This window comes from Rousettus aegyptiacus, unplaced genomic scaffold (assembly GCF_014176215.1).
Source record: "Rousettus aegyptiacus isolate mRouAeg1 unplaced genomic scaffold, mRouAeg1.p scaffold_m13_p_2, whole genome shotgun sequence".
Classification (NCBI taxonomy): Eukaryota; Metazoa; Chordata; class Mammalia; order Chiroptera; family Pteropodidae; genus Rousettus; species Rousettus aegyptiacus.
In genome coordinates this window covers 160,599,971-160,623,754 of record NW_023416295.1, presented here as the reverse complement: position 1 = coordinate 160,623,754, position 23,784 = coordinate 160,599,971, and the positions used below count along the sequence as shown (strand labels likewise).

At 35.6% G+C, this 23,784-nt stretch overlaps 1 protein-coding gene across 6 annotated transcripts in view; it reads left to right on the top strand.

Moving 5' to 3' along the window:
* Nucleotides 1-23,784, top strand: part of ANKS1B (ankyrin repeat and sterile alpha motif domain containing 1B) — an 818,845-nt gene that overhangs the window by 258,348 nt on the left and 536,713 nt on the right. For all 6 annotated transcript variants that reach the window (XM_036237318.1, XM_036237317.1, XM_036237316.1 and 3 more), the window contains one exon: nt 10,138-10,303. In XM_036237318.1, coding sequence (XP_036093211.1) covers nt 10,138-10,303 — 166 coding nt within the window. The remainder of the gene's footprint in view (nt 1-10,137; nt 10,304-23,784) is intronic.

Here is a 23,784-nt window from a genome sequence, read left to right as displayed (position 1 = left end):
AACAATCTTTTTATTTTATTTTATTTTTTGCTTCTCATTTTGACTATAATTAGTGCTTCCAAGACAATGCATTCCTTAGTCTTTTAGCCTCAAGGCAGTTTTCCTCTTTGTCATATTGTTACTGGTAAATTACATTTTTTTTTTGGCTTTTTTATGTTGATTATGTCTTTTCTTGAGGATTCATTTTAACCTTATTTCTTTTTAGTTTCACTTAGCATTTGGTATATTTTCAGTTGCATTTGTGTTATTTATTAAGGAGATTATTTCTGGGATTTTACCATCTTTAATTTCACCTGGAGTATGCAAATTTTCACACAATAGTACCAGAAATAAAAATTAAAGTTCATTTATATTTGAAATGGTATCACCTTCCTCAGGTGGTGTTTAGACTCATGGAATTTTTTTTTTTTCTGAAAATAAAATGTATATGTAGATTTTTTAAAAAAAGCAAGCAAAACAAAAGAGAATTTTGTCTTATTCCACAGTGTTGATCACCAAGCTTTTACTCATTCTTTTAAAAATATTCCATGCTTATATTATAAATGTACATACTTTCTTTTTGCATATATATAAACATACACTATACATTGTTTTCTCTATTTGTTTTGGCGCACCGTATTAGTACCTACACATGTATCTCAATTTTATTTTTTGAATGACTAAATAGTAATACTGGCTGCATTTATTGAACATTTAGAAACTTAGGCATTACATGAACCATTTTATAAAATTCATTTCAGTTTATTTCATTAATTTTTTTATTTCATTCACAACCACCAACAAACCTTTGAAATAGATACTGTTAGTATTTTAATCTTGCAATGAGGAGTCTGAGTCTTTGCCCAGTTTGCAACTTTGCTAAAAACAGCAGAGCTAGGATTATGACTTTAACTCTTTAACTACTATATTTTCTAAGTATATTTCGCCAACAATTTCCATCAATATGACCCAGTATGATTGTAAAACATAGATCTTCAGGTTCACTCTCAGAGATTCTTATTTAGTAAAAACTTGAAGGAGAGTCACAAATATGAATTATTAAATGATCCAAGTGGATTTTATGTAACGTGAAATCTACAAACCTCTGCATTACTCTGCATTGCCTCTTGTATGAATATTTATTTATTAACAGTTCCTTAATGATGAATCAAAAAATCATTCTCAGTCCTGTAATCTTATAAACAATGCCCCAGTACAAATTCTTACATTTACATATTATTTATATTTGTGAGTTTAATTGTAGGCAGGATTTCTAGAAGTAGAATTTCTGGGTAAAAGAGAATATGCATTTAAAATTTGATACACTTTTCAGGATTTTATTAAGCACAGAGATAATCCTCTTTTTCTGGCTAGTCCCTGATCAATTATTAGTTATTTTCCAAGGAAAAAAGATTTTAGAACACTAAAGAGATTAGTCAAAAGATTTTTCAACCATTTCCTTTTGTTTGTTTGTTTGTTTTCTACTCTGTGTTAGTTTGCTAGGGCTGCCTTAAGAAAGTACCACAAACTGGGTGGCATAACCAACAGAAATGTATTGTCCAAACAGTTCTGGCAACCAGAAGTCCAAACTAAAGGTGGGGAAGAATCTCTTTCATGCTTTACCCTAGCTGCATGTGGCTTACTGGCCATCTGTGGCATTCCTTGCCTTATGGCAGCATAACTCCAGTCTTCACATGGAGTTCTCCTTGTGTATATGTCTGTCTCCAAATTTCCCCCTCTTTATTGGTACACCAGTTATTGGATTAGTGGCTCACCTTTATAACTTCATCTTAATTTAACTAATTACGTCTGCAATGACCTTGTTTCCAAACAAGATCACATTCTGAGGTAGTGGGGATAGGATTTTGACACATGAATTTTGGGGAGACACAATTCAACCCATAACATATACAAAATAACATTCTTAGATAGTATTGACACTGTTTTTTTAGCACTTTGCTGGTGAGATTTCTGTGGTAGTTTCAAATGTTTAATTGATACCTCCAACTTTGAAGTGGCTGATCATGAGAGGCTTAACAAAGAATCAGGCTCATAAACATTAATTGGTAACACTTTCTGAAAGGGGATGACTATTCAGATGATTGATATTGCTAAGATCTGATTACAACTTTTCTCATTCATGACACTAAGGCAAGCTTACCTCTACTTACCCTCCCTTCATTTAATTATTTAACAAATGTTAAAAGTAGCAAGTGTACATAATTTTATAGAAGGCAAGAGTGATGATTATGCAATGCATATAAGTGGTGCCTTACAGTACAAGGTCCAAGAATAATAATGGCAGTTTATCAAACCCTTCTGTTTCCAGGTGAAGGAATGCAAATTTTAACATGACAAAGGTCTAAAAGCGGCTATCTAATGATCTGCTTTCTAAAGGCTTTCTTTAACAATTGACAAATTAGCCTGAAAGAGGCTTATATCAAGTCACACTTCAACTAATGGTACCCATTTTTCCAAACCCTCACTAACACTGTGTATTATCTACAGAAACTTGGTCAAGAATGGTATATCATGTGTTATTTTAATTTACATATATTTAATTATAAATGAATCAAGCATCCGTTCATTTAAGAATTCCTAGCTATTTATCAGGAACTGCTCCTATTATTTGCTCACTTTTCCCCTTAGGTTAATGTTCCCTCATCTCAATTTATAATTTTCTCTATATAATAAAGATGCTAGCCCTTTGTCATATGTGTCAAAGAATTTTTCCAAATCTGTCATTTTTCTCTTGATATTTAATATCTTAATGGCTTTATAGAAATTTAATATTTATGTATACTCAAATTCATCAATCATTTTCTCTACAGCCCTGGTTATGTGCCTCATTATAGTTCCTGTTCAAAGGTCATTGCGAATTTGAGATTATTGTTATGAGTGTATTTATTATTTAAATATTTATCTGGAATTTACTTTGATGTAAGGAATAAAGTGTTAATCCAGCCTTATCATTTCTTTCCAACCGACAAGTAGTTACGTCACTGGCAATTATTACATAATCCACTGTTTCTCTACTAATTTGAAATACCACCTTCATAATATAATAAATTTCCACAAGCACTGAAGCTTTTAAAAAATTCTCTTGCCTATTCTGTTGCCTTTCAATTATTGCCTCAGAGCCATTTAAAATTTACTGAAATATCTGATAAAGTTTGGTCTCCACCCCTTCCATTACTTTTCTCTTTTCAAACTGATACCTGGCTATCGCATACATTTATTTTTCCAAATGCACTTTAGGATTACTTGTCAAGATCCAAGATGGAGTGGGAGAGAAACTATTGCAATACTACTGAATTAAATTTGAGACTAAGTAAAAGTGAAAGAACCACTATCTTTAAAACATTGAGTCATATCATAACAAGGTGTATTTTTCCATTGGAGTCCAACTTTCACGTCCCTCATTCAGCCTTTAATAGTTTTCGTTGCCTCCCTATGTGACGCCTTCTGCTAGTGTTGCTATATTCATTTTCCATTGCTACAGTAACCAATTACCACAATGATGCTTTTATTATTTTATAGTTCTGAAAGTCTAAAGTGGTCCAATCAAGCTAAATTTAAAGTGTTGGTAGAGCTGCATTCCTCTTTCTAGGGAAGAATCTATTTTCTTGCATTTTCTAGCTTCTGTGAACTACACTCATTCTTTGGCTGATGGCTGTCTTCCATCTTCAAAGCCAGCAATGCCAGTCATCAAATCTCTCACGTATCATCTGACCCTGACTTTCCTTTCCTCTTTCACTTATAACTGGATAATCCAGGATAATCTCCTCATCTCATAATAACATCTGCAAAGTCCCTTTTGCCATGTGACATTAATATATTCATAGGTGCCGGGATTAGGACCTGGACACCTTTGAGAGGCCATCATTCCTCTTGCCACCATTACCAATGCTGCTTTCCCTAAAACTGCCCTGCTGTCGCTCGTTCTTCCCTCCCACTGAAAGTCTCTCATTATTTCCCTTTTTTAAAAATTATTTTCTATTTTATTGTAGTCTTTTGTATTTAAATGCCATTATAAGTCTTACGGGTATACTTTTCTTGATATTGCAGGACACGTCAGAGCAGTAAGACCACTTGCAAAAGCTTTCACTTCTTTTGAGTCATTTGGAATTGTGAGTCATCTCTAACTTCGAAAGAGTCATAAACCCACACTCCCTTGTGTTAGCATGACTTTTCTCATTATTGGAAAAAGAATTTAGGAAACTGAAAGTATGCAGTAGCTTATGTTGTAGACTAACATAGTACTTCTATTCTCATTGTCTTACCTACCATCTTAAAACCCATCTAAGTCAAACCACTCTCTTCCGTTCTCAAGAGGTGCCTTGTATTGATTACACTAGGCTTATTAGATTTAGGCTGCCACTGATGATTTCAAACTTTTATAGGAACACAGTGTAAACAACATGTGAAAACATATTATATAGACTTTTAATTGCTAATGTTTTATTTCCTTGTGGGGACCATACTGTTCTATTAATTTATTTCAGTGCTTTCAGCATGCATCTTTCTGAAGAAGTACTATTTGATCCACACATTGCACAATCAACTATAGCAAGTAGGATGAAGCCAACTAAGACTAGCTTTAAAAATACATATTCCTTTAGGAGCTGTGAAGTTAGGCAGTCAGGGCCTTAGGAGTCTGTTTAGGATTCAGGGACAAGGTTATTATTCCCTCAGAAGACATCTGGCAAAAACTGAGGCAGAGAGCATAGTTTTAGGCAAACTACTATTTTAAAAAAAAACAAGTAGAGAAACAAGTCTGGGATCCTCAAACCAGGCATTAGAATAAAGATAGAGGCTAAATATCAAGAAGAAAGCAAAAACTGCTATCCATATTAGAGCCCAGTTTTGCTAGACTAGGTACAATGCAGTCTTGAAAGTGAGTCAGATTGTTGGGCCACAGTATTTTAAATTCCTTTGGTCCATTACCAGGATTTACCATCAAGAGTATATTGGCACTGAACCTTTGGACCAGAATCCAGGTTTCCGACTGTAAGGAAGAGGGCTTACAAAGGCTATGAAGTTGGCAGGGATAGATAGCAATCAAAAGTTTGTAGAGTTTCTTCTTTCCCTTAGTTCTGTCAATAAAGATCTTGTCATGGCCCTTTTTATGTGATACAATAGCATGACTAACAGATTTCCTGTCATAAGACCTAGGCTGGAGCACTGAAATTTCTACTAACCAGATGCTTAATATTGGATGAATCACTGAATTATTCTAAGCCTTAGATTCTGGATGGGAATAATAGTAACATTGATAGAATTACTGTAGGGCTAAATAAGAATTATCTAGGTAAATGAAATACTATTTGCTTTGCAGACTATAAAACATTTCACAAGTAGAAATTGCTATTCTTCTTACAGTGATCTGAATCTATGATAGTTTTCGAATGATTGTTTCTGATTCATTCATTTGACAAATTTTATTAAGCTCATACAATGTGAAAAAGATGGTGGTGGTTCTTGCCTTTGGTTCTTTAATTCTAGTGGAGGATGCAGGCTTTAAAATGTAACTGAAATATTAATCATTTTATGTATTCATTTTTTAGCATGTATTTATAGAGTCCTATTATGAACATGACACTTTGCTAGATGCTAGACAAACAGGTCTGTAGAAATCTTATCTTATTGATTAATGGGATTGTGTTTAACCTTTGGTTTATTCTTCTAGATCTTGTTATTTTAATGAGCTTATTATCTGGATTATTAAAGCATTTAATAATCATTAAATTATTCAGCCTAGATATTCTGAGGTATTATGAGAGATATTTAATATGTTAAATGTTTAAAAAGAATTAACATATTCTATGATGAGCATTTTATGATTCTCTCAAAGTTATGATGAAATGAAATGAGTTTATTTTGACATGACTTATTATTAGTAATCTTATGCTAGTATTTGAAAGTGAATTAATTAGAAGAGGAGCAGGGTTAAAGACAAGGAGACTAGTTTGGAAGTTTTTCTAGCAGTTCAAGTGAGATACAGTGGTGACCTGGAGTAGGGTGGTAGCAGGGACAGAGAAGAATGAACATGTTTGAGATACAATTCAATGATGAAGTATAGGACTTGTGGATTAACTTGGCAGGACATTGAGGAAGGATGAGAATTGAAGAATAGCCCTCAGGTTGTCTGAGTGGCTGGTGTGTGGAAGTACTGATTACTTACAAGAAACAAAGGAGAGGGAATGATTTGAGGAGTTGACAAAGTGTCAAAAATTAAAAAATAAATAAACACGAGGATAATTATGAATGCTTTAACAAAGACGAATACAAGGAGACTTATTCTTCCAGACAGTGAAATTAATTTGAAGGCTTTAGTAATCAAAACAACGTGATTCTGATACTATAATAGGCTGACATAGGGAACGAATGAAAAAATCCAGAAACAAATTCAATTATGTGTAAACATATGGTATATATCTATTGTCACAGAATTCTTTTTAAAAGAAATAGATGATCATGTAAACACATATAAATGCACAAGAATGTTCCCTTAAAGCAAAACATTAGAATTTCAATACAATAGGATTAACTATATTTATGACCATGTGTGTGTTGGGACTTAATCTTATATGTATTTTTTACTGAAAAATATATTTGTCATTGAAACTTGTTCACTAGGCATTCTTAAAAGTAAATATCAAATTAAAAAATATTACCTATAATATCTTTACATATTTACACATAATATCTTCATATAAAATTTATGGAAAATTCTTTGAACCTTCATCCAACTTTGAGTGGAAAAATATAATGCCCTTCTCAAGATTTGTATAGACTCCACAGGGCATCCAATCTCAGTTCTCACGATCACCTCTTGCTGCAAATTTTTGTCCATGTGGTACTCTTGGTTTCTTTAGTTATCTCAGCTAGTGGCTATACTTAACTATTTGCCCCATGACTACTGGAATAGGTAACATAGCCAGCTTATTTGTACAAAGAGACTTTATTTAGGAATATTTACAACATTATTTGTAATAACAAAATGCATGAGAAATGTTTAAAAGTCCACTGTCATAAGGATCTATAAATGAACTGTGGTATACTTATACAGTGGATTCTTGCACCACATTGCAGGGGTGTGGGGAGGGAATAAATGAAACTCAGACACAAAATAGAATATTGATTGACCTCCATCATAGAAGAATGAGAGCATTTTATACTATACTTATGAAGCTCAAAATCATGTAAAACAATTTTTCATGAAGATATATATCCACACACATACACACACATGTATATGTAGTTAAATTTTGGCAATAATACAAGTAATTATAAACACAAAGCTCAGAACAGGATTTAGCTCTGGTTGGGGAGGGCAGGGGTGGAGTCGGAAAGGGAAACATGGCCGGGAGGGGTCAGTGCTAATGTTCTGTCTCTTAAATAGAGTAGTGGACACATACGGATTCATTTTATTATCACACACATCCATCTGCTTTCAAGGGATTCTCGTCAGGTATTTTGTAGAATGCCCCTTCTTTTTTGACAATATGAAATATCTGACCACAAAGGCATAGTTTCACTACCTTTGTTTTTACCATCTCCCACCCTGGGGCTCTCACTTTCTGTGGTAAAGAAACCATGTACTGCAGACTTCTGTTCCAGTGAGAAATGATGGTCTTCTTTTAGGAAGCAGAAGAGGGTGCATTTCATTGTTGCTTAAAATATTGTTTCTTGTCTTTGCACATACCCACATGTCCACACACACATTTACGGAGGGAAGTGGTCAGGGATGAGGGATGGTATCACCAAAGTGTTCTTAGCAGTTATCTGAGTATGCTGGGTTCAATGTGAACTTTCTTCCTCTTTATATTTTCTAATATTTCTCTCAGAAATGAAAGTACTTCCTTTGTAAGGAAAAAGCAAACTAACTCATCCATGTGGTTATATTTCAGAGTATTTTCAAAGCCTTTAAAATCATCATAATTTTTTATAAACACTCTAGATTTCCAACCTAACCAAATCCATGACGAATGGGGTTGTTCTAACTAATCTAATTTTAAGATAAACTAAAGTTTAAGTCAGAAACTTTTTTTTTCATGTTCTTTACAATCTTATTGTCATCTTAGTTTTTTCACTTTTGATGTACAAAATGATAAACAATAACAGTAAAATAATAATAATCAAGCTGATTATTATTACACCTTAAAAAGGCATAATCATTTCTCTAACGGGTAGTTAGATTTATTTAGAAAAGACATTAGAGACTGTTCAGTTGATCACTAAATATTTACTGAGTACCCACTATGTGGCGGGATCCGTATTAGCTTCTGGGGATCAACTGGTGAATGAGAAAAATCCCAGCCATAATAGAATTTAGAAAAATCTGGTGTATTCACTGTACGGTGTGTTTTATTCATAATTTTATCTATAGATAGTTCTGCCGATTTACATTGCTTTTTAGTTTTATTTTTTAGCTAATTGATATATTAGTAAATTTTTATTTTCAAAGATAACCAATGCTATTAACTCATAGAAAATTATTTTTTGTATTGACCCAAATTTGCACTCTTTGACTTATAAACATTGGTAATTTTTTTTTCTGCCTTTAAGAACTTTAAAATAAATCTACCATAACAACCTCTCCCCTTCCCCACTTTGTGGGATCATTCTTGAGGGGTAGCCTCTCAAATATAACGAGAATACTGTTATGCCTCTTCTCTGGGACACAGCACTACAGTTCTTTTAATCATTTCTTCTGTGACATGGTTTTTAAATCATATACCATTCTGATTGCTTTCCTCTAGACACTTTCTATTTTGTCACCCTTTGTTGTTAAAAATAAATTACTCCCAATTTTCTGCTTTCAATAGAATAGAGTGAACATAATTGACTCTTTGATGTGTGAGAGTCTGGTATGATCTGAAAGCAATTACACTGACCTTGAATACTTATTATCTGTACTGTAAATATCATTATAGGAAAATATAGGAGCTCATACTAAATCTTTACTAACCCTCGGATTTCTTGGAAGATTTTTTTGAAAATTAGTTTATTTTTTTCTGTATTTTTCTTTTGATAATGAATTATATTTTATAGAGGTAGCAAATATCAGAAACAAAACATGATTACTTGTGAAATTCATCTTACAGATAATCTGTTTTTCTTCTCTAATAAACTGTGAACTTTCTGAGGGCCAAGATCATGCCTTATTAGTTTTAAAAAAAAGCTCCAGTATTTAATACAGTCTTAGATGTATGTGACAATGCACCATAAATATTTGTTGACCAATTTAATGCCTGTACAAAAAATTAAGATCTCGTAAAATGAAATAAATTCCAATTTTTAGAATATAACTAAGAATCAGTAATATAAAATTGGACCTTAATTTTATCCAAACCTGAAAAGAATAACCTTAGTATATTAGTTAAATGTATTCACGAAGAAAAATACTAGTTGTTGCATTGGTAATCCTTTGGCAGAAAACCCAATTAGCAATGGTTCAAACAATAAGAACTTCATTAATTACTTAAGAAGCCTGGAGAAACTGGCCTAGGAGCTATCTGAATATCTCAGTGATATCGCCAAAGTCCCAGTCTCTTTTCATCCTTCTGTTGCCACTCTTGGCCTTATTACCATTTTGATTTAAGACTTATTGTCTTATGGTTACAATATGCCTGCCCTAGCTCCAGCCATCAAAACTGCATCTAGAAAGAAGAACCTGAGGAAGGCCAAAACTCTAAAATAGCCTCCTTGCATTTCTTTTCTCTGAGGAAAAACATTTTATTTGAAGCCTCCCAGCAAACTTCCCCATATATCTAACTGGCCAAAATTGAGTCATATGGCTACCTCAAGGAAGCAGGCAAAGGAACGGAGTCTTGGGAATGACTATTGATAAAACGACAACAGTCTATGCCACAACTGGAAAATAGATATATACTGCAAAAAGAGATCATGACAAGAGATCATGAACTTTACTAGTTCAGTGATAAATTCAGGGGAACCAAATTGTAAAGACTTCTTTTAAAAAGGTCACTGATAATATTGGGGTAACACGATTGATTATTCAAACAAATGAATCATCACCTCTCAATCACTTTTGGAAGAACTGATGAATCCAGTATATTTTCTAGTTTTTATAAATTAAACAGGCTGTGTCTTTATCACAAAGCTATTTTTATTTTTCCTCCTTCCTTTCAGGAGTCTTATCCAAAGAAGAGGAATTACACTATGGAAATTGTACCATCTGCTTCTCTGGATACATTTCCTTCAGAAAACGAGAACTTTCTATGTGATCTCACGGACACAGCAGTTACAAAGAAACCCTGTTCCTTAGAAATTGCAAGAGCCCCTTCCCCAAGAACTGGTAATGTCTCTTACTCACAATTTGATTTGCATGCTGATATATGGACAGATATATTATTAATATTTTGCTTTTCTACAATATTTTCAAATTTGAAGTTCCCCAGTATAGTCGTGATAATGTTTTGGTTTGTTTATTTTTGCATTTTGCATTTTGAAAGAAGTGCAGATAAGTTAGAGAATTTTGATATGAAGTCTCGACTTCTGGCAAGAGTTCTCATGGGAATGGTACTGCCTTGGTGAAGGCGCTTTGAAACCTCTTACTAGTAAAAAACCTTCTAAGTCAGATGTGAAGTTTTGGGTCCTTCAGAACTTCATAGAAGATTTGGTAGCAAGAGTCTTTTGTACACTTTTCTGTGTCCTATCTGTTTTCAGGTTATCAGAGTGTACTCAGCTACTTTGTATATTTTATATCTTTTGCGGTATTTTCAGGTCCTTAACTTTATTTATTTGCATGATAAACCAGTGAGAAGGCGAGCAAATATTATACTCATGTTACCAATAGGGAAAATGGAGCTAGGTATATTATTTAAGATCAATACATGGTGGGGCTTTTGCTCAAACATGAATGCTTGCTATCACCTCTCCACTGCTTCTCGGAGTGCAGAGTCATAGCATGAAAGCTAATGAGGGAGAAAAGTTTCAAGTGGGTTGTCCACACATTCAATGCTGCAAGGGTTGTAAGAGAAGTTTCGAAGAGAAGCTTTCTTTTGGTTTGACAATCCAATTACTGCTTAGTTTTGAAGAGTAAGTTTTAGAGATGGGGTGATATAACCAGATTTCTGACAGTTACCAGTGAAACACTGAGAGACGGGAAATAGGGAAATGGGGGTGGAGTATATAGGTTATCCTTTCCAGATTAGAAGAAGAGATGTGATGGTAACATGAGACAAAAGAGGTAGGAGAGGGAAATGGCTCGTTTATTTTAAGATAACTAAGACTTGGTCAAGTTTAGAGGTTGGAGGAATTTTCTGGTGGAGACGAAGAGATTGAAGATAAAAAATAAGAAGACTGAACAGAACAGGTAGAAGTTAATATTAAGCTAGTCTAAGGAAACACAGACCTTGCTTTCCCCAGGTAGAAGTGAGAATAGAGCATGGTTATAAATAGAGAAATGCTGAAATATAAATTTCCGAATAGATTGAATTTTTGGGTTAAGATAAAAGGTCATTGGCTGAAAGAAGAGGTAGATCTTGAGAAGCGTTAAAATAAAAGTCAGAGATGCCATTTTAGATGATAAACTAAGGAATTTTGTAGAGGTGAACAAATAGGTTTTGGGCGGCACTGAGGCTAGTGTGTCGTATGAGTCATAAAGCTGCAGAAGGAAGATTTTTTTTTAGATGAAGTAAGAGCATAATAATGAAAATAGTTAAAGTTTATTTAGCATTTACTGTGTGCCAGGTACTATTCTAAGTGGCCTATAGACATCATTTCATATAATTCTTATAATGCTGTAAAGTAATATAATTATTCCCATTTTACAGATGAAGAAATTGGGGTACTGAAATATTGGGTAACTTTCCATGGTTACATATTAATCAGAGGTGGATCTGGGACTTGAACTTGGTTTGTCCAACTGTGCTCTTAAGTACCCCATTATACTGCTGAATTATGTTAGGGGATGACATAGAGTAGAAATTGTGAACTGGGCACTGGAACCCTCAAGAAGTGTGGAGGTATGACTGAAACTTCACATAGGACAGCAATAAAATCAGAAAAATAGTGTGACAGTAAGACAGCATAATCTTCAGAAGAGCAGCAGGTTTTGGATGAAGGCAAAAGAATAGTGAATCCAGAAGTAGTCACATAGAGTGAAGACAATGCTGATCTCAAACTATGGGAGTTGATAAGAATGAAAAATCTTTCACAGGAGAAGCAACAGGAAATAGTGGGAAGATCAGGGGAAAGCTCAGTTAACATAGGAATATGAAGGCATATGTGTATGAAAATGTAAAAGAGCTTTAATTAGGGCACTGCAAGTAGGGATCAGCCTGGGTGGTAGACGCAGGAACGAAAGAGTCAGAGAAGACAGAAATTTACTCATTAAACGGTCAAAACTAATTGAGTTCTTTCACGTGCCAGGCACCATTCTACACACTGAGGACATAGAGATTTAAAAAAAAAACAAAACAGACAAACATGGACAGAATAACAAGGCTGATGTTAGGCTCAGAACAACTCTCCTGCTTAAAATACATAAACATAGTCAATGATAATACAGAAAAAGAAATTTTGAAAAAGAATCAGAAAGATGACAAGAACATAATATAAACTGAATAACATTTAAATTAGGAACTTTTTTTGGCAGACGGTTAACAAGAATAATCAAGCCAAAACATTGGTGAGGGCGGGAAACCAGTGGAGCACTAAAACCACTTTTATCCTGAGGGAATTTACTGAACCTGCTGTTGAACTTTGATACTTAAGACCTCTGTGGATTTGTTAACAGAAAATAAATCTCTGTGCCTGGCCAGCACTAAGATTCTAAAAGGAATTCTTTCTCCATAGAGTCCCAAAAGAGGCAGGTGGAAGCTATTATCATATTTATTATTATCTAGACTTAGCAGTCGCAGATTGTCATTTCTGCTGTTGTTTCAAGCCCACTCAGGTTCAGGGGGAGGGACTAGGGACCCCAGTTCTTGATGGCAGGAGCATCAAAGTCTCTTTGTACTAAGAATATAGAATGGGAGATACTATGTCATTTTTGGAAAATGCACTCTGCCACAGTCTGCTCTCTAGCCACAATAATTTATATCCTCTCATATGCAAGTCACAGAATCACATTTATTTCTTCCTTCCAAACCCTCAAACATCAGCCTGTTTCAGCATGAGCCCTAAGTCTAAGTTTGGGTGCCCGTGAGTCTCCCTGGTGCAATTCTTACAATATGAATCCTTGATTACCTCTTGGCAATGACCTGTGAACTAAGGAGATGAGTTACCAATCTCCTCTCCTATCCACCCCTAACAGTGGCATAGGCATAGGAAAACGCCAGTCGACAATCTCATTCAAACCCAGGGAAAACAGGACACACAGCAGTCACAAGCCTATGGCAATTATCAGTCTAATCAGACATAGTTCCTTGATTAAGGGTCAGTCCTGTGGCATTGGATTTGTTCTCTGTAGCCGTTGGTTCCACCCTCTGAGTCATTCTTTCTTTTCCATAAAAAGTAACCTGTGTTTACAGCTGAGTATCTTTCTCACCTGCTTTCTGCCTGTAAAATTTGAGGGGTCAAAAGATCTCTTTTCATTTTGTACTATCTCTATCCCTTCCCAATCAAGCCAATACAAGCTGTTCTGTCTTTCGGGCTCCTTATGCAACTTCTGTGCAACAATGTTCTTGAGAGTCTTAGAAACACTTTGGTCGAATAGGGAGGATCTATGAGGCATGCCCTTAAAAATCCTTAGAGGGCCTGTTTGTTTTGCTTAAAGTTTCTGCGTGGCTCTATCTGAGATCTTAGATGTTAATGAGTTATCTTGTAGTCCCATCCAGATTTGATCATTGGCCTTATTAATTTGAGATTTATTTTTTTATTTTTATTTTTATTATTTATTTATTTATTTATTTATTTATTTTTTTGCCATTTGGAGCAACTGGAAATAAGGAACCAGTTCTGTTTTGAGACCCAGAAATTCCTGGCTTCTTTGATTTAGCAGGTCATTCTTCAGTTCTCACTCTGCTCGCACTTGATCCTAGGCAGCCAGAAGAAGCTAAGTTACACCTTAAATATTCTGCCTGGAAATCTCCTTAGCTAGATCATAGAGTTTATTTGCTTCATTTCCCATTTTCCATGTTACTGCAGATGTCAATGTCGCCAAACTTTCCGTTACTACCTGACATGTGAATCCCTGCTTTTAGCTTCCAATTACATTTGCTGCGCTTTAAACCTTCACCAAGAGCTTTCTCGTAACTCTGGGCTTTCCCGGATCCTCTCCAAAAGGCCCTTTAGCCTTTCACAGTCACTCGCTTCGTGGCCCTTCCAGCGTCTGCCTGCTGTCCAATTCCCCAGTTCATACTACTTGTTCTAGACCTTTGTCGTGGCAGTATCTCATTTCCAAGTCTCAGAATCTGTTCTGGTTATTCATTGCCACATAACAAACCACTTCAGCACTTAATGAGTTGAAACAATAGCAGTCATTTATTTTGCTTATAAATCTGTAATTTGAGGAGGGCTCAGCAAGGATAGCTTATTTCTGCCCCAAGTGATGTCAACTGGGGCAACTTCACCAGGGGCTGGAGGATCCATGTTCAAGATCAGTCCCTATTCAGATAGCTGACATAGCCTACTAGGACTTTCTCATGGCTTGTGTCAGGGTTCCCAGGGCAAGACACCTAAGGGAATGAGGCAGAGCTCTGTTACTTTTTATGACTTAGCCTCAGAAAGCAACATCACTTCCACTGAAGTCGAGAGGCTGCCTATATTTAAGTGGAGGAAATTTAATCCTCCATGATCCTTTATAGAAAATCATCACTAAAGTTACATTATAAGAAGATATTTTTGCATCCACTTTTGGAAAATACAGAATCCCACAATGCCTAAGTCATTTGTTGTTATTGGTTTTTAAGTGGGATAAGAATTAATTTGTGTGAATATACGATTTTTCCCAATTGTGTTCAGTCATTTGGATTCAGTTTAAAAGAAGCCAGTTTGCTCAGCTGTCCCAGACTTTAAATTATAACTACTGGTAGTCTTTGCACTTTGGGCTGTGATTGTGGATTTTAGGGGTGAGGAAATCCAGCATTAAAATGGAAGAGTTTTTTTTTTTTTTTTTTTTTTTTTTTTTTTAATAATAGAAATAAGGATGAATACAAGTCAGAGAAGTTTCTGTTCCACTTGTAGATGGAACTTTACCTAGAACGCCACGGAATTCCCCTCCACGAGCACCAGAGCAGGTTGAAGAGAACATCAATATAGCTGTCCTCTGGCTGGATGAGGAAACTGTCTTTTTCCTCTGCTGATTGCATTAACCTTTTGCTTAGGTTTTGCATGGACCCAATTACTTCCAAGTCTCTCATTCTGCTATGCCTAGTCCTTAGTTTTTCCTTTTCCCCTTAGGAACAGCTAACTAAGCTGATGAATTCAGGGAAGTTACTGGTTTCTCTTGGAGTTACTGATGTTTTCTCTTTGTTAATAAGTCTTTCACTGACTAAAAGTAGAACTTCCAGATGTGGAGACATCTCTCGATGCACATGAGTCTTTCAGACGCCTTCAGTTGAACTGAGTGGGTTCCTCATCCACTCAGTATACATTTGAGTGCCGCTAGTGTTCTAGACATTGTTCTACATGCTACAGAAGAAACAGAGTAAACGGTACAGCCTTGATATTTAGGAGCTGAGAATGTGTTGATAAGTGCAAAGAGAGAGGTTAGTGTAAGGTGCTCTAGGAGGGAAGGAGAGGAGAGAGTGGATAAGGCTTGTTGGAGGAAGTACCGCCAGGCCAGATCCGAGTCTCAAAGAAGGAAGACTTAGCTGGATGAACAAGAGGTGGACAGCTCTCAAGGGCAAGGAACCATGGGTGCAGAGATCCATAGGCATGGAAAAACATAATACATTTAGAGACTATGCCCGACTTAGCATGGTTAGAGCATAGAATGGTATTGGGGAAAAAAGCATAAGAGAACGAGAAGTGACATGCAGAAGTTTGGATTTCACCTGACAATAAAAGTGAACCACTGACAGACTTAAGTGGACATGTGACTTGATATGTTTTTGTTTTAGAATGATCTCTCTGGAAGCAATGTAGAGAATAGATTGGACAGAGGTGAAGCTAGAGGCAAGAAGATTAATTAGGAGATCAATGTGTAGTCTCAGCAAGAAATGATGGTGGCTAGGACAGTGGGATTGCCAGCCAGGGAGTGAAACTCATCCATTCTCTCCTTGGGGATTCCAAGTATTGGGAAATGAATAACCTAGGGAACTAAATATTTGTGTCTTAGGGAATGTGTTTTATAGTTTTGGTTAACATGGCTTAGGTTTATGGACAAAATGCAGATTTCTACACACACAGTAACTGCATTCAGAAGCTTCTGGAGAGAGAGAGAAAGAGATGGAGAAAGAGACAGAGAGAGAGAGAAGAGGAGAGAAGAGAGGAGAGGAGGGATGATACTGAGGGATGACCAGGTCTTTAGAGGTACTATTGTGGTTGAATTGTGTCTCTCTCTTCTTATTTGGAATCCTAACACCTAATACCTCAGAATGTGACCTTATTTGGAGAATTTAGATATAGGGTCGTCAGAGAGATAATCAAGTTAAAATGAAGTCATTAGATGAGCTCTAATCCAACATAACTGGTGGTTTCCCTATAAAAAGGGGGAAATTTGGACAGAGATAGATATGCAAAGAGGGAAGATGATGCGAAGAGACACAGGGGGGAGAGGGCCATCTACACACCAAGGAGAGGCCTAGAACGGGTCTTTCCTCACAGCCCTTGGGAGGAACTCACCCTGCCGAACCTGATTTCAGCTGTCTAGCCTCCAGAACTGTGAGACAATAAACTTCTGGTGTTTAATATATCCAGTTAGTAGTACTTTGTTACAGCAGCTCTAGGAAATGAATGTAAGAACCAAAACTGAGCGTGCAAACTCAGTGCTACATAGAAGGGAGGAGTGAATGAGACCGCCTAGGCCTCTAAGGACAGACTCTGCCTGGCCTGCTTATCTCAGAGACTTGAGGGTCTTGGTTGTGACTGGCAGTGTCCTTTATAGGGATAAAGTATGTATTGCCTCAGAAAATCACAGTTAATTATACACGTAAGTTACCTTTCTGTGGGCTCTTCTATGTATTAACTAGATGTGCGAAATATATTTCATCCTGACCATGAGAAAAAATTCATTCTATCCACTGGGTCGATTTAAATATCAAGCAACGTTTTTTTTGTTAATCTATGTTCAACAAAATTTTTCAATTCAACCGGAAAATGAGGGATACTGTTTCCAAGGAGCATCTTCCTAATAATGCCTCAGCGACTACAGATTTCATATGGAGTAAAGAACGATATTGCTCTAATACTAGGCTCATTAAATAAAGAGCAACAGAAGTCCGGCAGTCGCTTGGTAAATTTGCTGTCTGAGACTCATGTTTATACAGTCAATACTGAATCATATTTGTTCCCTTACCGCATCAGGAAAAAGTCCCTTATATAATCATAATAGTGACTCAGTTGCAGAAATGAATAAATAATTAAATTAGTGATGAATGAATGTTATCTTTAAAAAAAAATGGCTGTAAAGGTAGAAGAAGCCCTTATGAAATAGTCACATGCCATCAAACATAATGTTTTCTTATCTGCTTTTCATTTAATTTCAACCTTCGCAGGGGAATTTTTCCATTTTATGGTAACTAGGCAACCTGTTATTTTGAAGCACTTAGTGCAGGCTTTGCACACTATGGATGCTCAATAAATCCATTTTGAATAATGAGCAATTTATAACAACACCAGTAAAGACAGTTTCCAATCTTTTTGGAAGAGAATAAATGATCTCTGATCAAAAGGACACAATCGGTAGTTCCATGCCAAGGCAGTGTGGGTCATGGGTGCCTCTGTTCAATTTGCTAATATGCTAACTGGCTGCGGTCAGCCTGAAATGAAAATGTCACCTGATGAATAATCCTCCACACTGCGCTCCACCTCCCCCAATATCCTGAGATAGGTAGTTGTGAGGGTGATTCTGTAACTTATTTATACCAAAATATTTTTTTTGAAATGGTGAAGCGTTTTGAATTTTAATGCCAAAATTTTGAAATTAAAAGAATTCAGACTGGACTAGGGCTAATGTTTATCTCTGCTTAGCAAATGGGTAGTGTCAACATGATTTCTGTGGGTATGTTTAACTCATTTAAGAGAGCAAACTATTTTTAAACCCCTTGGAATCATTTTTTTTTTTTTTTTACATACAAATACTGGCTTTGCTGATAAGAACCATTTTTATCAAACAGCAATTATTTATTTGGCATTTGTTCTGTGCTCAGTGCTGTCTTAGCCGTTTATTAAAGCAGATTGGTATGTTGCAAATTTGTAACCCGTCAGTTTATAGAGGTGCAAAAAGAGTAAACCAGGACAGCAGTACCTGCAGGGAAATTCTGATAAATTTACTCTTTCATCTATATGGACAGTTTACCAGTTTGAAAATGTAATCACCTCAGTTTGCTCAAATTGGTAAAATTTGGCTATATGGGAAAAATAACATCCTAAACAACAAAAAAATTATGCTCTTTTTCCCTCAAATCAGTTATACTTACACAGCATATGAATAACATGAACTATAGAATAGTGTTTCTAAAAATACAATAAACTCTTATTAAAATGTGATGATATGGGAGATATAGGCTTTCTATGATGTCATATGTGGTCTCCTATGGGACACAGGTTCTCCTACAATGTCAGACTATGTATAATAATGAGGAAAACATTCGTTAAATCATAAGTGTATGCTCAACAAATTCAGATGGACCTCCCTCACCTTGTCACATTCCACTCTTTCCTTTCCTCTCTTTAAACCTCGGGTTCTTTTTCCTACCTTGTCTCTCACTCCCAGTAGATGGCCTCATATTTTAATTAATAAAGAAAATCGAAGCCATCAGTTAGAACTTTGTTAATATCCTCCATCAAGTCTGCAAATACAACTGCTCCTGCACCGTTTTAGCCTGTGCCTTAACAGATGAGGTTTTCCTCTGATCCAAGGTCATTTCCAATCCTCTATGCTCCATGCCTCTGCCCTCTCAGGAATTTGACCCTTTCATCCATTCCTCCTCTCTTCTGTGTTTTTAATTGTCCTTCTTACTAGATCATACACATTAACATTTGAGTTTGCCCAAGCCTTTTTCCTCTGAAAAACAAAAACTACAGACAAGCTACAAATAAACAACTACGAATTTCCCTGATTCCGCTTAGCTCCTCGTCTACCATTCTTTTCTCTATCCTTCCACATTCTCAGCACGTTTTCTTCCTTCCCTTTGCCCTCTGAGCTCACTTCAGTCAAATTTCCATCCCTCACTGTCCCATTGAAATGCGCTTTCTAAAGGTACCAATGACCTTGATGTCACAAAATTCAGAGGACGTTTCTTAATCCTCATTTCTCTTCCCCCGCCACCCCTTTTCCCTTCCGAAGCACAATTTTTATTCCACGACATTATTACAAACTAGCTTTTGGCCAGTGTGCCAAGTTAAAAAATTTTTTAAAATAAAATGTAGCTAACACAATATTATATTAGTTTTAGGTGTACCCCGTAGTTATTCAACATTTATATACCTAAAGATGTGATCACCATGGTAAGTCCAGCAACCACCTGAAGCTGTACAACGTGATCACAATATTATTGACAATATTCCCTATGCTATACATTACGTCCCTATGATTTATATGCTTTATACCTGGATATTTGAACCTCTTACTCTTTCACCTTCCCCTACCCTTTTTTAATTCATCAATTACAGTTGACATTCAATATTATTTTATATTAGTTTCAGGTGTAAGATACAGTGTTTAGACATTTAGACTAGTTTAGTACCCACTTGGCAGCATATATAGTTATTACCATTTTTTAATTTCAATCCTCATATCTCTTAACCTTTCAGCAGCATTCCACAGTTTAGTGATATCTTCATATTGACACCCTTTTCCCTTTGCTGTCCAAGAAAGGTTTTTATCTTATTATGCCATTTCCTCTCTTTATTGACAACTGACATTTTTCAGCATGGTTCTAAAAGTTGGGAGTTCCTCAAGGCTTAGACAAAGTCCTCCCTAGTCTTTTTACCTTTCTCTCTTCCCAAGTGATCTCCTCCATAGTATGGCTTCTGTTACAATCAGTGTGCTACAGAGTCCCAAATATTTCTCTCCAGTTTAGAACACTTCTGTCAGTTCCAGGTTCATCCATCCATCCATCCATCCATCCATCCATCCATCTACTGAATATCTCCACCCAAATGAGTCAAAGACACTGTGACCTTATCATATTCAAAAATAAACTCATATCTTTCCCATCAAACTTGTTCTGCCTGCAGGACTCCTTATCTCAGTAAATGACTTAGTCATTCATCTGACTGCAGAAACCTGGGTGTCATTCTTGCCATCTCCATCAACTCCTATATTCAATCAATAGCCAGGTCTTGTGGTTCTTAACTGGAATACAAAGTAGAGTGAGGGTTAATTCTGTAACTTACTATCTCCAACTATCTCGCAAATCCATCTGCTTTTCTTAATCTCTATTTTCACCAACCACTCTTCTGGATTGTTTTAATAATAAAATACTAATTGTCCTATTTGTCTTTCTTGAATTTATTATTTATGTTGCAACCAAAGTAATCTTAAAAACCACAGAACTGAATGTAACACTCCTCTGATTAAAAACTTGTAGTGACATGTTATTTTCGTTACTCTTAGAAAAATGACCCAAATCCCTAATAAGGTTCAAAAGTCTGTGAATGAGGTGTTCCCCCACCCCCCTCATATTTGGCCTCATCCTTCACCAGTCTCCACATTCCTAACTGGCCCTCTTGACTTTTAGGTTTTTTTCGTAGTTATTTAATAGGGGCAAGCTTCTTCCTACCTGTGTGCCTTCACATACCTGAACAAATGTGTATTCTTACTGTCCTCTTTCCTTCTTCTCCAAGTAGTTTAATTTCTATTCTTCTTCATGGAAACCCTCTTTGTGGGCACGCACATACTGTGCCCCAGACCAAGTTTTTGGATGGATACCTCTGTTTTCTTACTCTTTTAGCACATTCTAATTTTTCTTTCATTGATAACCCTTACTTTGATTGAAATTTCATAGTTATTTTGGGGTCCTTTATTTTAATATCTGTTTCAGCTATTTGTCTTGTAGAGGTCAAAATCTTGCCTATCTCTTTGTCATTGTAACCATAACTTCTAGCAAAATCACTGCCATATAAAAGACACTCAGTAAATATTAATGAAAAAAATAGCTATCATAGCTATGAATTCTTAGTTGTTGCATATTAACTTATTTACTCTTAAGCTATTTCTGAAGTAGAGAGTATTATCATTCCTATTTATAGATAAGGGAAATAAGTCAGATAAAGGTTTAGAACTTGCTAGAAAATGACAGCACTTGAATTTGAATACACTACAAATTAATTATTTAGCTATGTAAGCATGCAATTTTAAGATTTTTTTTTTAATTTGACAGGATAAATCTCAATTTTTTCCTTTTAAACACAATAGAAAGAGTTGGAAACTTGTTTAAGGCTTGTAATAAATCTACATTGTGTTCATCTTTGGAGTGTACTGGGAAATGTTCTAATCAATCTGAAATTTTTACTAGAAAGATAATTTTTTTACTAGAATATTATTTCTCTCTTATGTAACATTCTATGTATAAGCAGTCCAGGGTTGTCTTAGTGACTCCATCAGCTCAAAGACCCAGGCTTCCTCACCCCTCCTTTGCTGGCCTCAGCTTGTTATTCTCATTCATACCTTACCCTCACTGTATCACATTCCACCTAGAGGGAACAGGAATTAGGGGAAGAGAAAGACATACCTTGATCCTAAGGGTTTAAACTGAATGTTGCACACATTTTTTTGACTAGGCAAACATTAGTCACATGACCAACACTTCCTGTAGAGGAAGATAGGGAATCAGGGTAGACTTGAGTCCAACTAAAAACTGAGGGTTCAATTATTGTAGAATAAGGAAAGTACAGATATTAGGAGACAACTAGCAGCTTCTAACATTTCCTTATAACATGGGACTTCTACAATAATTTTAATTTCCTACTTTCAACTCTTCTCAGAGGTAGGTATAGAATGATTCTACTTCTTCCTTCTCTCCTCCAAACACTGAACTTCTAGAATTTTAATATAATATTTATCACAGCATTTCTCATGTATATTGAGATTTTAAATTTGGAAATCTTATTTTAATTATTTAACCATTATCAGAGAGTCTATTGGATAGATAGACAGATGATAGGTAATGATAGATAGATAGATATAGCTACAGTTACATAGTTATAGTTAGATATACAGTGTTATTGTTCATCACTATTTGTTTCTTTTATACATCACCTATCTTGAAGTCCCTGTTCTATCCAGAGTTCTTTCTTAAGTATTTTCCTTAGATAATAATCCATTATCTTCTAGTTTTCAGTGTGGGAGATGAAAAGTTTAATGCCAATGGCTTTGTCCATTGTAAAAAATGTGTTATTTCCCTTTGGAAGCTCGTATGATAACTCTTTTATGCTTGGAACACAGAGCTTTTTTTCCGTATATGACAATATATGTGAATCTTTTTCATTAATTTTGCCAGAAATGTAACAGGCAGACTAAAGATTTTATTAGCTAAAGGAATTTTTAACTGTACTTTTTAATTATTGCTATGTTTCCATCTGTTTCTTTTTCTTTTTCTGGAATTCATATTATTTGCATAATAGGTCTTCTGGATTCCTGCCTTCATAAATTCCATCTTTTATTTTTGCTTTGCAATTTGAAATATTTCTTCCACTTTGTATTCTAAGAACATCAATTCAATTTTCAACAATAAACCATCCTTACCTTCAAGTCATTTGAATTTTTTTGACTGGTTATTTGTTTTCCACAAAGTATTTTTTTTTTAATCTTATCCTTTAATATTTCAGGCTCTCTTATTATTCGTATTAAAAGTTCTTATGTCTCTACTAGCAGCTGTATTTTGTTAGCAATCCATTCTCAATTTTCTGTTCTTTCTTTCTCTGGTTGCTGGATCCTCTTAGGTATTTGTTTTTTGGTCTACTCCTGAGGGCTAACATTTAGTTGCTTCAATGCCTTAAAGAATGACAGTCTGTAAAAGAGTGGAGCATTTAGAATTCTCTGTTAGGGACTACAGTATAGCAATAGACAGGTTGATCGCCTGTCAAGACACCAGGAGAAAGTTTGTCTGTAAACTTTCCCAGGATTTTAGATGACGACACATTAGAGCACTTGGCTCCCTAGGGCCATGGGGATGGTGTACTCGTTCATGTACACTATGTAGGACAATGTCAACATTTCCCTTGGAGTACCACATTCTCTGCTGTATAAGTTTTCCCTGGAATTACGTCATTCTGCACCTTGCCCGTGGGTATTCCTATACTAGTCATAAGATTCTTGCCCATCTCAGAAGAGAAATAGTCCTGTAACAGCTTTCTTGTTCTTCCTTCCAGATACAATTTGCCAGTTTGCTCTAGGAGCTGCAGGGTTTGGGCTAGCTAGATAGGTTGTAGGAATGTATGGGAAGCACCTCTAAACAACCATCATTCCAGAGCCTTCACCCATAAGTTTGGAAACTAAAAAAAAGAATACATTTTAAAGTAACTTAAGGATTAAAACAAAATCATAGTGGCAATTAATATTTATAAAGGCTAACAATATGAATACACCCCCTAGCAAGACTGACCGAGAGAAAAGAAGTGAAAAATTATTATTATTGAGATTAAAGAGATACCACCAAAGACTCAGAAAAGATATTAAGAAGACATAAGATGGTGTGATGAATGATTTTATTTCAAAAACAA